The 18,290-nt window shown below is 43.9% G+C and overlaps 1 protein-coding gene across 8 annotated transcripts in view; it reads left to right on the forward strand.

Moving 5' to 3' along the window:
• Golga4 (golgin A4) overlaps nucleotides 1-18,290 on the forward strand; it is a 91,236-nt gene that overhangs the window by 62,781 nt on the left and 10,165 nt on the right. For all 8 annotated transcript variants that reach the window (XM_057766280.1, XM_057766283.1, XM_057766282.1 and 5 more), the window contains 8 exons: nucleotides 629-4,824; nucleotides 5,306-5,427; nucleotides 5,714-5,844; nucleotides 9,528-9,638; nucleotides 11,621-11,641; nucleotides 11,850-11,918; nucleotides 14,552-14,627; nucleotides 16,909-17,012. In XM_057766280.1, the coding sequence (XP_057622263.1) occupies nucleotides 629-4,824; nucleotides 5,306-5,427; nucleotides 5,714-5,844; nucleotides 9,528-9,638; nucleotides 11,621-11,641; nucleotides 11,850-11,918; nucleotides 14,552-14,627; nucleotides 16,909-17,012 (4,830 nt within the window). The remainder of the gene's footprint in view (nucleotides 1-628; nucleotides 4,825-5,305; nucleotides 5,428-5,713; nucleotides 5,845-9,527; nucleotides 9,639-11,620; nucleotides 11,642-11,849; nucleotides 11,919-14,551; nucleotides 14,628-16,908; nucleotides 17,013-18,290) is intronic.

Consider the following 18,290-nt stretch of genomic DNA (forward strand, 5'->3'; position numbering starts at 1 on the left):
CCAGGCTAATGAGTTGTTTCAGGGCACAGTGCTTGCTGCACAGCCTGGCACTCTGAGTTTGATTCTGAACTCACAGTCGAGGAAGAAAACCAAAACCACAGTTGCTGCCTGTCCTCCTCTCTGTCTATTTGTCTCTCTTACTCACACACACACTCACACACACACACACACAAACACACAAATAATAAAATTTTTTTAAAGTTTTTAAGTAATATGCCTTTGGGGATAGAAAAATGAGATACTTTTTTCTCCAAAATTAAATTATGAAAGTAATGAAATACTATTGTAACGTAAAAGCTTGGAGTGTGGAGGACCATCTTCCTACTTAGCTCACTGCCATTATTATTTGTTTTGTGATTTAATTTTTTTTAACTTTCCCATTACAACAGTTTTTGAAAATAGAGGTAATTGAAATGTTTACCTGAGTAAATAGAACAAATACAGAACTGAGTTTGTGCTCAAGATTCTGTTAGTGACTGAGAACAGCATATTGTCTGCCTTGTCTTCTGTTTGGTCTTGTACGTGAAGTGTCCAAATTCCAGCCTCTGTGTAGGCCCACACAATCTGTGTGTCGTTGCTGATAAACAGCTATGGGCATTAGTAAAAATACATCCATTTTGATTGACAGAGAATTCTTGAATTGGAAACCTCTTTGGAAAAAAGCTTACAAGAAAGCAAAACCCAGTCAGAGCGTTTAGCTGTGCATTTGGAAGCTGAGAAGAATAAGCACAATGAAGAATTCACAGCTATGGCCAAGAAGCACAGGACAGAGCTGGAGTGCCTCCAACAGCAGCAGACTAGCCTGTGGACCAAGAGACTCCAGGACCTCACGCAGCAGCAGCAGGCTGCAGTGGAGGAGCTCAGAGAGAAGTACGAACAAGAAAAAGATGCCTTATTAAAGGAGAAGGAGAGTCTTTTCCAGGCCCACATACAAGACATGAATGAAAAGACCTTGGAGAAACTGGAAGTGAAGCAAACAGAACTGGAATCCCTGTCTTCTGAGCTGTCGGAAGCACTGAAGGCCCGTGAGCAGCTCACAGAGGAGCTTTCTGTCCTGAGATGTGATACAGAGAAAATGAAGCAGGCCTTGGAGGCTGAGTTGGAGGAGCAGAGGCGTCACCACCAGCGTGAGGTCGACAGCATCAGTAAGGAACAAGAAATAACTGTCCAGAGGACTGAGAAGGCCTTAAAAGATGAAGTCAACCAGCTGGGGCTTCTCTTGAAGGAGAGAGACGAGCACCTGAAAGAGCAGCAGGCTCGGATAGAGGATCTCGAAGCTCGTCTTGAAAACTCTGCCAGGGAGCTCCAGCAGGCCTTGGCTAAGCTGGAGCTCCTCCATTCACAGCAGAGCATTACACGCGAGCAGACGGGTGCGTACAAGGAGCAGCTGGCCCAAATGCAGCAGAAGGTGCTGGGTCTGGAAACAGAGAAGAACCTTCTTACCCAGCAGGTAGCTGAAATGGAAACACAAAAAAAGCACGTGTGTGTGGAATTAGACACTCGGAGAGCGCAGGTGCAGCAGCTTGAGGACCAGAAGCGTGAGCTGGAGGAGAGAGGCAGGTCGTTAGCCGAGCTGCACGAGTCACACCTCAAGGACAGTAACATGGAGAAGGAGCAGACAAGGCAAATCCTGTTGGAAAAGGAAAATGTCATTTTACAAATGAGAGAAGAACAGAACAAAGAAATTGAGGTCCTCAAACAGAAATTGTCTTCAAAAGAAGAGAGTATTAGTGTTTTGCGTGAGGAATATGAAACCAAATTTAAAAACCAGGAAAAAAGGATAGAAAAAATTAAGCAGAAAGCAAAAGAAATGCAAGAAACAAAAAAAAAGTTGTTGGACCAGGAAGCCAAACTTAAGAAAGAGCTTGAAAATAGCGTCCTGGAGCTGAGTGAGAAAGAGAGGGAGTTCAGTGCCCGGATCCTGGAGATGTCACAGGCCAGCTCAGCTGGGGTCAGTGACACTGTGTCAAGACTGGAGGCCAGCCAAAGGCAGCAGATAGAGAGCCTGACAGAAGCGCACCAGCGGAAGCTTGATGACATCACAGAGTCCTGGGAAAAGAGACTCAGTCAGCAAGCTGAGGAGCTTCGGGATGAGCATGAGAGCCGGATAGAGGAGAAGGAACAAGAGCTGGCAGAGCTGAAGCAGAAGCTCCTCACAGTTGAATCTGAAAAAGAGGAGGTGAACAAGGAAGTGCTGGGGCTGAAGGAGGCCGTGACCAGGCGGGAGGCAGCACTAGCCGACCTGCAGGAGCAGTTCGAGCAGAAGGCTGCTCAGGTCACCTCACTCTCACAGAACGAATCTCAGCTGAAGTCACAGGTCGAAAAGCTGGAAGTCGATTTGGGTCGTTGTCTGACTGAGAAGGTTTCTCTTCAAGAGGAGCTAACTGAGCTGAAAATGCTGACAGAGAAGGGGAAGCTCAGGGTTTCTGAACTTATGGGCAAGGTGCAGGCTGCAGAGGAGGAGCTCCGGAGCTGCAGGGCTTTACAGGAGAGCAGTAGGAAGAGCCTAGAGGACAAAAGCTTGACCCTCAAAACCCTGCTCGGAGAACTAGCATCTCAGCTAGACAGTCGCTGTGAGAAAACCAAAGCTTTGTTAGAAGCTAAAACAAATGAATTACTCAGCGTCAGCGGCGACAAAACGGACACCATTCTCTCCAGACTTTCCCGCTGTCAGCAGCACACGGCCACAGTCAGGGAGGCACTGCTCATGAAGATGGGCCGAGTTTCTGAATTAGAAGCACAGCTTACACAGTTGAGAGGCGAGCAGCACACACTAAAGAGCTCTTTCCAGCAGGCTACCCATCAGCTGGAAGAAAAAGAGAATCAGATTAAGGCCATGAAGGCTGATATCGAAGGTCTCATCACAGAAAAGGAAGCCTTACAAAAGGAAGGAGGCCAGCAGCAGCAGGCAGCCTGCGAAAAGGAGTCATGCATCACACGGCTGAAGAAAGAGTTATCTGAGAACATCAATGCAGTCACACTGCTGAGAGGAGAGCTTTCGGAGAAGACGGCTGAGATCGACAACCTTCGCAAGCAGCTGAGTGAGGTCCGTGCTCAGCTGGAGAACAGCGTCAGCCTAAGTGACAAAGCAGCAGCCATTTCCTCACTGAGCAAGCAGCACGAGGAGCAACAGACAGAGCTGCAAGGTCAAGTGCAAGACCTGTCTTTGAAAGTTGATGCTCTGAGTAAAGAGAAAACGGCTGCTCTTGAGCAGGTCGCTCATTGGTCCAACAAGTTCTCAGAGTGGAAGAAAAAAGCACAGCCCAGATTTGCACAGTACCAGAGCACTATTAAAGACCTACAAACACAACTGGATGTAAAAGCCAAAGAAGCTAGTGAAAAGGATGAGCAGATACATTTACTGAAGGAAGACCTTGATCGGCAGAATAAAAGATTTGAATGTTTAAAGGGTGAGATAGAAGATAGGAAGAGCAAGATGGAGAAGAAGGAGTGTGACTTAGAGACTGAATTGAAGGTGCAGACAGCAAGGGTTGCTGAGTTAGAGGACTGTATTACTCAGAGGAAAAAAGAAATTGAGTCCCTAAATGAAATACTTAGAAATTACAACCAACAGAAGGACACTGAGCAGAATGAACTGGTTCAGAAACTTCAACACTTTGAAGAGATGGGAGAGGAGAAGGACAACAAGGTCAGGGAGGCTGAGGAAAAGGTCCTGAGACTAGAAAAGCAAGTATCCTCCCTAGAAGCTGAGCTTGGAATTATGAAGAAAGAGCTAGAACACGTGACTTGCAGTGTGAAAAGCAGAGATGGGGAGCTGAAGGCTCTGGAAGACAAGCTGGAGTTAGAAAGTGCTGGCAAAGCGGAGCTGAAGAGGAAAGCGGAGCAGAAGATCGCTGCCCTCAGGAAGCAGTTAGTGTCTCAGATGGAAGAGAGGACGCAGCATGAGAAAGATGCAGGAAGCCAGCTGAGCGAGCTGAATGCTAAGTTACAAGACAGAGAAAAGCAAATTCACATTCTGGAAGAAAAACTTAAAAACCTAGAAAGTTCGCCCCAATCAGAGATGCCGGTTGTGTCCAGATCCGTACAAAGCGTGGCAGCATCTTCTGAACAAGACACAGTAGATTCCCAAGGCTGCACACGCAAGGCGTGCCAGGAAAAAATCTCCACACTACAAAGAAGATTTGCTGAGAGGGAGAAGTTGCTGCACAGGCTGGAGCAGGGAGAGGGTGAGTCTCCGTCTGGAATGGAGCTCTCCATGACCTTAGACCACACCCGAGCCAAACAACTTGATCATCAGATTTCTATAGGATGTCTTCAAGAAGAACTCGAAGAAAAGAATATGAACTGTTCCTTCCTTGAGTCCCAGTCCATGGAAGAGACTAGTAAGAACAATCCAGGAGGGAAGCAGAGCTGGGCAAGTGTGGTTGAGAGTGTCCAGAAAACCCTCCAGGAAAAGGAGCTGACCTGCCAGACCCTGGAGCAGAAGATAAAAGAGCTGGAGGCAGACTTAGTAAGAGAGAGGGACTCACATAGACTTGAAATGGACAAGTTGGCCTTAAGATACGAGAAATTGCAAGCCTCACAGCAGGAAATGGATGGGGAAAATAAACCTGTCGAAATTTTAGAAAATAGTTCTGAGGAAAATTCCAAATCACTTGTGATCCAACCAAAATTGGGGAATAACATGGACACCCAGCACAATGACCTGGAGTTGAAGTTAGCAGGGGCGGAGCGGGAGAAGCAGAAGCTGAGCAGGGAGGTGGCTAGACTGCAGAAAGATCTTCGGGTGCTGAGGAAGGAGCATCAGCAGGAGCTGGACATCCTGAAGAAAGAGTGTGTGCAGGAAGCAGAGGAGAAACTCAAGTAAGTGTTATATTCCCACCTTGTGGGCGTGAGTGTGTGTAGTGTGTGATGCAGACACCGACCTGCCCAAAGTGTTACATAAATCCAGCAAGTTAGATAGTGATGAGAAGTGAAGATTTGGGGCAGCAGGCAGTGTTAGTCCATGTTCATTTAGGGGACATGCCTTTTCATGTAGGTAAGATCTTGCCAGCTGCTGGTTGTATGTCTTGGGTAATAAGCTCATTGCTGTTTGTCTTTAGTAGTAGTCCCGTGCGTGTGTAGTGGAGAAGTTTAAAGTGGGAAGAACAGGTCCCCAGGCCCCAGGGTTAGTCGCCGAAGGTAGTCATCATTTCTGTATCTCTCTAGTTTTCTCCACCTGGACACACGCACAGTCCACACTGCCTCCAAAACAGTGAGAGCACATTGTGCAAACTGTTCTGAAATCTCTTTGTAAGGTGCTCTGTGGAGGCAGCCGTCATCGCTGTCCACTCTTGTTACTCAGACAGGAGCAAGAGGATCTTGAGTTGAAGCACACTTCCATACTGAAGCAGCTGATGAGGGAGTTTAACACCCAGCTGGCCCAGAAGGAGCAGGAACTAGAGAGAACCATCCAGGAGACCATCCGTGAGTACAGCTTTAAACCCAAGTCCGCAGCCGAAGCCTGTTCTCTGTTTGCCCTTGTGCCAGGTGCTATATGCACCTGGTGCATAGAGGGGAAATGAGAAATGGTCCTTGTCCAAGAAAGTGCTCTCCCAGGGACTCTAGAAACTTCTCTAACCTGCCTCGCTCCTTGCCTTGTCTGTTCTGCTGAATTTTATGAACATTAATTTGAATTGAGAATTCCTACTACTGTTGGCATATAGATAGTCACAACCATGTTTTCTTATGTGTGTCCCTCATCCTTACTTAGACAAGGCCCAAGAGGTGGAAGCTGAGCTTCTGGAGACCCACCAAGAAGAGACCCAACAGTTGCATAGAAAGATCGCCGAGAAAGATGAGGACCTGAAAAGAACGGCCAAGACATACGAGGAGATCATTGACGTACTATTATTTGCGTTCTCTTCTGAAGCGCTCTGTATTTTATGGTAGTGCTGATGTTTTTCAGGTGTAGAGACATTTTTCCTGTGCCAGAAACTAGATTAAAGTGAGGTTTTATGCTTGGGTGAGGTCTGGGAACTAGAGCAGGCCAGTGTCTAAGGCTGCTCAGCCGGCTGGAGTCTTCCCAGGAAGGCCAGCCAGCCTCGTTCCTTCTCTCATTTTCAGCATGTGGATGGTCCAGGTTGGGGTAGGGAAAGGGGGCAACCCCTCTCCCCCAGCACATAAGTGCTCTCTCTTCCTCTCCTCTCCTCCCCACTTCCCTCCCTTCCCCTCCCCTCCCCCTCCTCCTCCCCGTCTCCCTCTCCCTTCTGGAAAGTTCCTGTCACATTGACCATACAGTGCTGCTCTTTCTTAGTTATCATTCTTCTATGGTGTGTTACAGCAAACTTAAGCACAAAGCATTTAGGTTTTTCTTCCCTATCTTCGATAGCATTTCTTGTTGTTGTTGTTTTGGTTTGGTTTGGTTTGGTGTTTTGAGACAGGCTTCCATGTAGCCCAGGCTGTCCTGAACTTACTGTGTAATCTTCCAGCTTCTACCTTCCAAGTGCCAGGGTTGATGGCTCTTTAGATAGTGTTCTTATCTTTCACATCTGAAGACCTGAGACACTTGTTCTTGAATCATGTGTCCCTAAGCCCCTCACATAAGCACATCTCTCCAGTTAGGGTAAGAGATCTGCTTATATCCCAGCATAGTATCCAGCATATGCTGGACTCTGAAGATGTGCTTTATCATTGAGTCATAGTGTAGTAAGGAGACTGTTAGTTTGTTCCCAGCTGCTTGGTAGCTCAGATCTGAAATAACCACACAGACACTGTGTTAATTAAATCACTGCTTGGCCCTTTAGCTCTAGCTTCTTATTGGCTAACTCTTACATATTAATTTAACCCATTTCTATTAATCTGTGTATCACCACGTGGCTGTGACTTTCTGGCTAAAGTTCCGTCTGACTCTGGTGAGGGTACATGGCTTCTCCCTGACTAGCTCTGTTCTTTTGCCCTATCGCAGGCCAAGACAGTTTCTTTATTCATTAACCAAATGAATAAAACCAAAAGCAGCACATAGACAGAAGGACTTCCCACACCAGTCATAGTTTTTGTTCCTCTTCCCTCTGCACCGCTGCTACTACTGTATGCTGCTGTCTCATCTGGTCCAGTCTGCTGCTTGAACTGGACACCTGGTCTCCTTGTTGCTGGGCTTCCATCCTCTCCCAGCGCATCTGCTCCTGTCAATATCTTCTTCTATGTGATGACCGTGAAGGTGCCCAGGGCTACTCCAGTCTCCAGAGGACGTGGGTTGAGCTTGTTCTTCACTCATTTTACCTCTGCTCATGTTTGACCTGAGTTGTTGTTACCACCTCTGTTATGCTTGTGTGTAGGTGGGTGTGCTGGTTTGAGTGAGAATGGGCTCTATAGGCTCCTGTATTTGAATGTCTAATCCCTAGTTCGTGAATTAGGAGAAATGGCTTTGTTGGACAAGGTGGGTCACTGGGAGTGGGCTTTCCAGGCACAGTCACTAGATCTGTGTCTGCTGCCTGAGATCAGGATGTGTCTCAGCTACTGTTTGAGTGCCTGCCGTGTGTTGCCATGCTTCTGCCATGATGATAATGACTAACCCTCAGAAACTGTAAGCAAAGCCCTGGTTAAATGCTCCTAAGAGTTGCTGGGGTCAGGTGACCTGTTCACAGCTATAGAATAGCCCCTCAGGCAGTGGAGATGCCAAGTCAGTTGTCTTCCTCAGCTGCTCTCCATCTTGCTTTCCCTGGCGTGGTCACTCATTGAACCTGGAGTTCCCGTGACGGATTGACCCCCAGGGTCTCCCCACCAGCACTAGAGGTATAGACTTGTGCCATCAAACCTGGCCTTTTACATGGGTGCTGGGAATCTGACCCTGAGTCTTGACGATTGTGTCATTTACCCACCGAGTTGGATCTCCAACCTCTCTGTGCTGTGTCTTTAAAAGTTTGAAATTTAATTTTTATTTAGAAAAACTTGAATCAAATGTATTCACATGCATCTTTGAAAATCATGTACAGTGAAATCACTTTCATTCTGTTTGTTTTTAAAGAATACAGTCAGGAAAGTTATAGTTCTCCACTCCTCTTTCTTCCTCCCCTCCCTCCCTCCCTCCCTCCCTCCCTCCCTCCCTCCCTCCCTCCCTCCCTGAACTAGGAATTTACATAGAACCTAGTGTCTCTCTGGCAGCCCCCCTACCACTGATGTGTCTCCCAGATCCAGACTATTTTTTTTAAGTCAGAGATAATCCATTAGGGGTTCTTCTCTAATTCTTAAAAGGCTTGCCTTAGCTTAGTTAGTAGTTTGCAGCTGTCAAAGGATGTGTCAGACACAGCTGACTGTCACAGTGTGCCTGAGGAAGTAGCTTCGAAAACTCAGGCACATTGACTTGGGTAAGCATAGGGATGTGCAATGGTAGACTCAAGACAGCCATGACCAAGGACAGTAGTAGCCCAGTTCCCGGTTGATGGTGTTGGAGGTGGGGCTAGGTCAGTGTGTGCCTCAGTGAGGAGGCATCTGAACATTGGCCAACATAGAGCAAGGTCATGTGGTTTTGTTTCTCATTAGCCTTCTTCAAGAGAAGTGATATTAAAATCAGGCTTTCTACATTGTCTGTGCCTAACCATCTGTCTGTTGTTGAGAATGGTATTCCTCGTGTTTCTGACAGTTGGTATCTGTTAAATGACACCTGTTGGTGGTTGTTTTCCTGTTTGTCTCACCCAGGACATGGATCTTCATTACTCAAATCAGATTGATATTCTAGCTCTAAATATTCTTTAGCACAAAGCCCTTGCCAGTTTGATGACCGAGGAGAGCTGAGTGTCCTCGGGGCAGAACAGAGATGACTTGGGTGTCAGAATTTCTGAGTAGTACCATGGGGACAAAAATCGCCTAAAAGATTTTTTTCTAGTTCAGCCTTTTCTATTTTTGTTTGTTTGTTTGTTTTTGCAATGTTTGGGGGGAAATGAATATTGCATTGGTCACCAACATGTTAGACTGGTTGTATTGTTACTTAACTGCCCACTCCACATGGAGATGACTGAAATGTGTGGGCTAGTAGACAAGACTCAGACCAACTTCAGAGCTACACAGCTGCTCCGTAGGTGGTGAAGAAAAAGAATCCAAAGCATTTCATAGCTTCTTGTGCGTAAAAATACTACTTTAGGCCTCTAGCAAACAGCCCACCTGAGAAAATGCTGCCGTCAAGAAGCCAAGCTTGCCAGCGCTTGGGAGGCAGAGGCAGGCAGATCTCTGTGAGTTCAAGGCCAGTCTGGTCTACAAGAGCAGGACAAGCACCAAAGCTACAGAGAAGCCTTGTCTCAAAAAACCAAAAGAAAAAAAAAATCCTACTTTATTTCCTGAATGTGTTTAGGCACCCACTGTAGAAAGTACCCCAACCTTAGAGCACAAGATCTGATTAGCCCAGGGTGAGAGGCTTGATGACCTTGGGCAATGGACAGAGGGCATGTGGGTGGTGCCATGGTAGCCCGGGGAAGAGCGAGGAGCACTGAAGCGGAATTCACTGGGTCGGAAAGGTGGCTAGGAGAGTGTTGTACACCGCTCCCTCTCTGCGTGGTTTTAATGTTACTACCACATTGCTATTTTCAACAAAGGCTCGTGAAGAAGAAATGACTGCAAAAGTAAATGACCTACAGACTCAACTTGAGGAGCTGCAGAAGAAGTATGAGCACAGGCTAGATCAGGAGAACAGCGTGGAGGACAATGTGAGAGAACTTTGATTTTCTTCTTGTTGTTCTTGAAAACATCATCATTTCCCCGATTTGTGGCATATATTAATCTCATTTAACCCCGAGGAACCCTTTAAGGCTTCTTGCTTTATTTTTTCAGTAAATACAATCAAAACCCAAAGAGGTCAACAGAATGTTCAGATCTCATGATGTGTTGTGAAAAAAAAGAATTGAAATGTGTGCCCTGGCAGTACTGACGCATGCATGGGCAGCCCATATACGGCGGTTCTGTTGAACCTGTAAATATTGGGTTTCATGGTCTAATTGATGAAGACAACTGACCAGGTCTCTTCCTCAGATAAGTGTAGTGGAATTTAAATCCAGGCTTTCCACTCAAAACCTAGACTTCCTGTTTGCCAGGGTGTTCTCGTCTTCCACAGACACTGTAGAAGAACAGACTGAGCCTTACACCCTTGGGCCAGTCCAGAAACCATCCACAGCAAATGTGACATCCTGAGACGGCCTCTTAAAAATGTCTGCTTTTTACTTTTTTCTTTTACTGTTTATTCTTTGACAATTGCATAGATGCATATATTTTTGTCATACTTACCCCTCTCCATCCTCTAACTCTTCCTGTTCCCACAAGCCCTCCCTTTTCCTCCTAACAATCCCCCTCCCACTTCATGTGATTTTGTTTTGTGACCCTTGATTTTAACCTGGGCTATTGCGTGTGTGTGCGTGTGACGCTGGCCATTGGAGTGTGGATAACCTAGCGGTGGTCGCAGCACTCAAGTCGTGAGGACTCCGCACCCCCAGCAGCATTCTTTGGGCATATTTAATCCGCACTCTACCTTATAGTGTATCCTGGCTTGTAGTGCACGAACATGATGGTTTTTCAGTCATTCTGTGCTGGTTCCATTTTCCTTGGCTACTGGACCAGATACAAACACAGTTAGATGACTGGCCTGACAGAGCTGGCAAACACTGTCTGTGACTCCACCCTTGAGAAGATTTCGTACAGATTATCAGTCACTGATAACAGCAGTTAGAAGCCTCACTCCTTATAGATACAGTTGAACACTGAGCATTGAGCTAGCGGAAAGGCCCCTTTCCTTTAAGGACAGCCATTCCTGTAGTTCTGTTTGTTTGTTTGTTTAGTGTGTGGTCGTGGCTGTAGGTATCCTTGCTATTAAGTATTACTTCCATGAAAACACATGTATTTTACTAACATGAACTTCCCCTAGTGTCAGAGTATTAATGTTGCATCCGGACTACCATAGAGTGTTGATACATTGTGAAATTGATATTCATGCCGAGCCCTTTACCTTGTTGCAAAAGAAAGCAGAAAATAATAACTATAAACAGATTTGTTCCTTTATAGTCTCCTAATTCTCCGTGAGTATGCTTCAGTGCTTCTCAATATTTTGATTTTGTTTTTTACTTGAGATGGTAACTCTGGCATGTTTCCAAGGCTAGTTTGAATCTTCTGTTTAAGCAGTTTTCTCGTCTCAGCCTCCCAGACAGTTGGAATCACACTGATGCAGTATTACTTCTGCATTCTAGATGGTCCTCAGTCACATGGATCTGTGCTGAGCACCATGAGAAACAGTTTGTAATCAGAGCCCAGCATGAGCGTTGGGGGTTGTGCTTAGAAATGTACTGAAGGATTTTGAAAGATCTGACCCGTTTACTCACAGACTTCTCTGAGTGACACACGAACATATTCTCGTGTCCAGTAACGCTGGGGGGTGAAGAATCCTCTGCTGCTGGAGCGCTACTTCCCGGCCTTACAGCCTCTCTGCCTGTGGCTGTGTGTGACAGCCTGTCACAGGAACAGGCAAGGCTAAGAACAAAGACTCGAAACCGCTTCATTTCAGACCGCTCGCTCTCTTAGGATGGGAAGCTGGCTTCCTGCTTTGTTGTCATGTCACAGCTGTTTGTTCTGTCGTTTCCTCTCCTTGTCAGTTTTATTATTCACATTCTTTGCTGTTTGTTTTGTTTTTCTTTTCCATCTCCAGGTAACAATTATGGAGCTACAGGTAAGATTAGTTCTTCATTGAAGTTTACTGAAGCTAGTACATTTTAGAAACATGTCCCCAACCCCCAACCCTTTTTTTTTTTTTTTTAAAAAAAACAAGTTAGAACATAAAGACACTTTCTACAAAGAATGTTTTTGGCAGGCACTACAGAAACATGTCCAGGAGTCAATGAGACACCCGCATTTCAGTCTGGCTTTTGTTCTTTCAGGCACAGCTAGCTCAGAAGACCACTCTGATCAGCGATTCCAAGTTAAAGGAGCAGGAGTTGAGAGAGCAGGTACTGGCGAGTACAGTGTCTGTTGATGTGTGCTTGGGTCTTGGCCAATATCAAAACAATTGAGTTAATGATTTAATATTTGCTTTGAAATTCCTTCAGCCTTTTTGTTTTGTTTTGAGATAGGATTTCTCTGTAGCTTTGGAGCCTGTTATGGAGCTAGTCTTGTAGACCAGGCTGGCCTTGTACTTACAGAGATCCACCTGCCTCTACCTCCTAAGTGTTGGGATTAAAGGTGTGCGCCACCACTGCCTGGCATTTATTTTGTTGTTGATGGGTTTTTGTTTGGTTTGGTTTGGTTTTTTTTGAAACAGCGTTTCTCTGTGTAGAGCCCTTACTGTCCTGAAACTCGCTCTGTAGACCAGGCTGGTCTCACACTCAACATAGATCCGCCTGCCTCTGCCTCCCCAGTATGGGAATTAAAGGTGTGTCCCACTACCACCCAGTGAAATTCTTTCTGTCTTAAGCAGGAAATTTTATTTCTAGATCCACAAGTTCTTTGAGACAGTCTTTACATTTATGATTGTATGTATTTAAACTAGAACATTTGTTATTTTTTTAAAAGATTTATTTTATTTTATATGTATGGGTATTTTGTATTCATGCATATATCAGTGTACAGTGTGTATGCCTGTTGGCATGGTCCCCTGAAGCAAGTTACAGTTGTGAGCACTAGGAATTGAACCTGGGTCTTTTAGAGGAGCAGCTTGTGGTCACAATTGCTGAGTCATTTCTCCAGCCCCAAACTAGAACATATCCTGCTATTTCTAATGTTTGACATTTTGAATGTTTTGCATTTTTATCATTGTAATAGGAATTATTTTTCTGGTTTCTCAAAGGAAAAATATGAAAATCATTCTTTAGTGCTTTTCCCCAATGATTGAGTTAATGTTACATGATTTTTACACATAGTATCCGTGGACAGTGTCTGTCACTCAGTTTCAGTGCTCTCCAGGGACTCAGCGTAAGCACATGCCAGTGTGTGTTTATGTGCAGTATGTGATGCCTAGTGATGATTGTCCCCGAGCTGTGGAGAACACTAGGCCACCCTAAGAGACTAAATCTCCCAACTTTTCCAGTTTTCTTAAAATACACATAGACAAGACCTGACAGGTGCTGCAGCGGGACAGTAATATGCTTTACCTTGAGCATGCTTGAAATGGTTTGTGCTTTCAGGTTCATAAAGACAGTCACTAAGTTAAAGTAAAGTAAGTCACCCTGCCTTTCCTCTCCTAGTAGTGAAGCACTGTTCTCAAGCTCACTGCTTTAGCACTCCCTGCCTAAGTGTCTTTAAATCTTCAAAATTGTCACAGCACAGCGAGTTTTGTATTGCTCATTTTTATTGTGATAAAGTTCTCATATCAGAAGCTCATCATTGTGCACTTCCTATTTATATTTAAACTTTATACTTACTTAACCATTAATCCTTGTTACTCTCTCCCTTCAGCCTCTAATAACCATTACTGTTTTCTGTTTCTGTGGATTTATATGCTGTGTGCATTTCATCTTATGTGCCCATACAGTACACAGCCTATGATTTAGCTTCAACAGTGAAACGGTGTATATTCTGTCTGTCCATCCATGTTGTCTGTCAGCTGCCCTGGCTGGGAAAAAGAGGCCTGTGCTACCATGCCCAGCTACTTCTTACTTTCTTCTGTGAACAGTATGTGAATCAAATTCTATGGTATGGACCTAGCACAGCTGATAGCCACTCACCAGTTTACACACACAGTTGGATTGTTTCCACCTTTTGCCTGTAGCAAGTAGTGCTGTTAAGAACATTTGTGTTTCCATGCTTTTGTTTGTTTACTATTTTGATTTTTTTTTTTTTTTTTTTTGAAACAGGGCCTTTCAGTATAGCCCTGGCTGTAGACTAGACTGGCACAAAGATCCTCCTGCCCGAGTGGTGGGACTAAAGGAATACCCATACCTGAACTTGTGTACCCCTTCTTGCTTGAGCATTTGCAGTTCTTTCAGGTGTGTGTGTAGGAAAGAGTGGATTGCTTTCCGTATGAAAACTTGTTGAGAAGCTGCCACACTGTTTCCCATAGCAGCTGCTCCGCACTGCAGCAGTGGTTTTTAAGGACCTTTCACACCCTTACCGGAAAGATGGTTCACTGTAGCCGCCCAAGAAGCTAGGAGGGAGCTTCACTGTGGTGTTGATTCACATTTGTCGAATGATTACTGACTCCAGCCATCTTTTCATCAGCTTCTTGGCCCTTTGTATCTCTTCTTTGGGATGATGTCATATTTATTAATGTCGTGTGGTTGTTCTGGGTTATGTTTTCTTTTTGTTGCTGAGGTGTAAGGGCTTATTATGTATTCTGGATACAAATTTATTATCAGGTGTGTGATTTGCAAATATTTTCTCCCATTTTGTAATTTGTCTTTTCACATTTTTGATGTAATCTTTTAATACAAAAAGGTTTTATTATAATAAAATTCAAACTTTATGTATTTTTCTCTATTGAATATGCTTTTAGTTTCTGCCAAAGAAACTATTTCTTTTAATTTTATCGCATACATTGTTCCTTCAGCATTGAAAAGCATCCAGTAGCTCTTCTCCTGTAGCTATTCTTTTCCTTACATGTGATCTTCATATTAACTTTATGGTATGGTTTGAATATTGTCTTTAGGTTCATAATTTAGAAGATCGTTTGAAGAGATATGAAAAGCCTGTGTGTGGGACAACCGTGGGGACACCTTACAAAGGTGAGCGGGCAGCTGCCAGGAGATTTATGAATGTGTGTGCTGATTCAAATTCTTTTTTTACTTTTATTTTGTATCATTTTTTTTAGTAGTCGATAAGTATAAACTATATACTTGCTGCAGCATGCTGCTTTTAAAATATTTGTTCATGGCGGAGTGCCAAGTTGAGCTTGTTGGCAGCTGTCACCTCACACACGTAACCTTTCGTGGTGATTATCTCAGCCACTGCCCTGCTGTGCAGAGTCACCATGACCAAGGCAGCTTATTACATACAGCCTTTGACTAGGGGCTGCTTCCAGTGTCAGGGAGTTAGAGTCCATGACCATCATGTCTGGGAGCATGGTAGCAGGCAGACGGGCAGGCTTGGTGCTGGGGCAGTAGCTGACAGCTTGGATCCTTATCCACAGACAGCAGGCAGAGAGGCAAACACTGGGCGTGGTGTGGTTTTTGAAACTTAAATGCTCACTCCCCAGTGACACAACACCTCCAACAAGGCCACACCTCCTACTGTTCTCCCAAAACACTTCCACCATCTAGGAACCAGACATTCAAATACATGAGTCTGTGCAGGCCATTTTCATTCACACCAGTACACTGTGAGCACAGTTAATCTAGACCTGCTGCTTTCCCAGCACGGCAGCTGTCTTGAAGGTGTTTCTGTTATGATGCTGACATTTTGTCTCCTTTGAACAATGACCACCCCCACTCCACCTGATCTCCCAGCTGGTGATAACTGCCTAACTACCGTCTTATTCTGTTCTTTGCATCTAGCTTGTGTAGATTTCATTTATGTGAGTGAGGTCCTGCAGTACTTGTCATTCTGTGTCTGTCCTGCTTTGTTTCATGCAGTGTCTTATAGCCTCATTTCTTATATACATACTAAATCCGAGTGCCAAACATTATTCCATACACATTGCATACATCAGCACATCTAAACGACGAAGAGAATCCGAGCAGTCTGATGGACTGACTGTGCACACTGACCTTCTGCATGCTGCTGCTTTTAAGATTTGAATGATCACCTTCCTATAACGAGAAATAAAGTGTTTCCTCTCCGTATAAGCCCCTGTATGTACTTCTGTAATCTATAATCAGCACCTTCATGATGCTGAACCCCTCTGACACTGTGCTATTTATTCTTCTGCCCTTATATTTAATATCTATGTATAAATTTCCAGCAATAAATTGTTTCGATTTTCCCAGTTGTGGAATTTACGTGATCTTTTTCTTTGTTTTGTTTAGTGTAAGTTTTTTTTTTTTTTTTGGATTTTCAAGACAGGGTTTCTCCGTAGCTTTTTTTGGTTCTGTCCTGGAACTAGCTCTTCTAGACCACGCTGACCTCAAACTCACAGAGATCCGCCTGCCTCTGCCTCCCAAGTGATGGGATTAAAGGCGTGTGCCACCACTGCCCGGCCTTGTTTAGTGTAAGTTTGAGAGTCATCTAGGTTGTATATTTTATTCCATTAGCTCGTTGCATACTTGTCCATGTCTCCTATAGTTTACACGTAGAAGATTTTTCTATAGAATACGGAACTAAGAATAGAATTGGCACACCACAGGATGTAAAATTTTTCAGCCCACTGATGTCCACTTTCCTTGGCACCACTGTGGCCTCAAGTTAGGTTGTCATTTTCTTTTTCATAAGATCTTAAATTTCCTCTTATTTTATTTTTATTAGCATATATTAATTATAAAATTAATGAGCTCTCAGTACATTTCCATATTTGCATATAATTATATTTATCTTATCCACAGCCTTTTTTACTCTTTCTTACTCCTCTTTCTGTTTTCTCCCTTCACACAGTTAATAGCCTTCTTGAGCCCCCAAGTAGCTGGGATTTCAGGCTTGTGCCACTGGACACAGTTTGCATAAAAATATTTGAAAATCACTATGACACCATACTTTGCACACTTTCAGGTTTTTTATTTATCTTGTGTTTCAAAACACTTTTTAAAATTTGATTTGAACTGAGTACTTTAATATTAGAATGCTGAAATGTCTGAGATATTAACTCATTAATAAAATGAAGATGGTAGTGTCAGTCACCAGATGCCTGAAGTCATCCACATGCTATTAGCAGAGACACTAACGTTAAGGAACTTTTACACTGACTTGGTCTTGTAAGAGGAGGATACGGGAAATAAAAATTCTACAACAATTCTTATTTTCACTTCTACCAAGCAGCTGTGGGAAACAGTGCCTCTTTCTGTTCCCTTCTTTGTGTCCTGATGTGTCTGGTTTCTGAGTGGCAAGTTATCTGGGTTTGATTTTCTTTCTTGACAGGTGGCAATCTGCACCACACTGATGTCTCACTCTTCGGAGAACCTACTGAGTTTGAATATTTGCGAAAAGTCCTGTTTGAATATATGATGGGCCGGGAGACTAAGGTATGGATCCTGTCTCGTGTCCTGGTGCCAGGCTCTTTTTAACACACACATTAGATCATTATGCTCAGACAGTGTTCACAAAAATGAACTGACTGGCAGTTCTGTTTGTTTTAAGATGATATTTAAATTTAAAAATGATATTAGCTGCTACTGAATACTGCTGCAATAAAAATCTCATAAACAAGGTGTTTTTAAAAAGTGAAGTATATGGCTAGTTTGTGTGTGTGTGTGTGTGTGTGAGAGAGAGAGAGAGAGAGAGAGAGAGAGAGAGAGAGAGAGAGAGAGAGAGAGAGAGAGAGGAGAGAGAGAGAGCGTGAGCGCGTGCAGATCTTAAAAGCAGGAGAAGTGATTTTATTTTAAGGAGGTTTTGTTTTTTTGTTTTTTTTCTCCCGAGAAAGGGTTTCTCTGGAACTTGCTCTGTAGACCAGGCTGGTCTTGAACTCACAGAGATCTGCCTATCTTTGCCTCCCGAGCGCTAGGATTAAAGGCATGTGCCACCATTGCCCCGTTTTCAGGAGGTTTTTAATGCACTATAGATAGCACTGTGAACCACTGTGTTATCACCATGACAATGACTGCTAAGGAACATCCAGAGATAGTTTGGTCTGTTACAAGTCATTTCTGCATGTGTGGGATATTGATCGTCTTCAAATCACCACACTGTGGAAGTAGGAATTGGCTAGTCAATTTGCTTTCTAGAATGTAGCTCCTACATCAGGCCCTTGATATAGAGTCTTGACTTATTTGTGTCCTCTACAGTTGGTTTAAAACCTTATATTAGATACTTGGCAAATATATCTTGAATGGAATTGAACATTGTTAGGGAATTTTATGAACTTTTTTTTATCAGTAAAAGTTTTGTTGTAATCATTGTCTGTTTTTGACACTTGTAGGCTCTTCTTGAGATTTGCATTGTCTGTGTCATGACTGAGAATGGTACAGTGACCTTTTCTGTCCCTGGAAACAGTCGCTATGGATATGTGCTGAGTCACAGAGATGCTGGCCAGTCAGACAGTGATCTGTAAAGGGGTTATAAAGCCAAAAGAAGCAAGGCATAGATAAGGACCTTAAATAGTATTCCAAGTTTGTAGGTTGGAGACACAGAGAAGCACCAGGAGCCAGAGTTCATATGAATCCTTAGTATTTGTAGAAATTATGTTTTGTTTACATCAAGCAGATTTAGGGAGTATTTTTTGTTGCTTGGTTTTAGTTTTGGATTTTGAAGCATGGTCTTGCTGTGTTACCTGCTTTGCCTCCCAGGAGTTGGGATTACAGGCA

Source organism: Chionomys nivalis, chromosome 4, assembly GCF_950005125.1.
Source record: "Chionomys nivalis chromosome 4, mChiNiv1.1, whole genome shotgun sequence".
Taxonomy (NCBI): Eukaryota; Metazoa; Chordata; class Mammalia; order Rodentia; family Cricetidae; genus Chionomys; species Chionomys nivalis.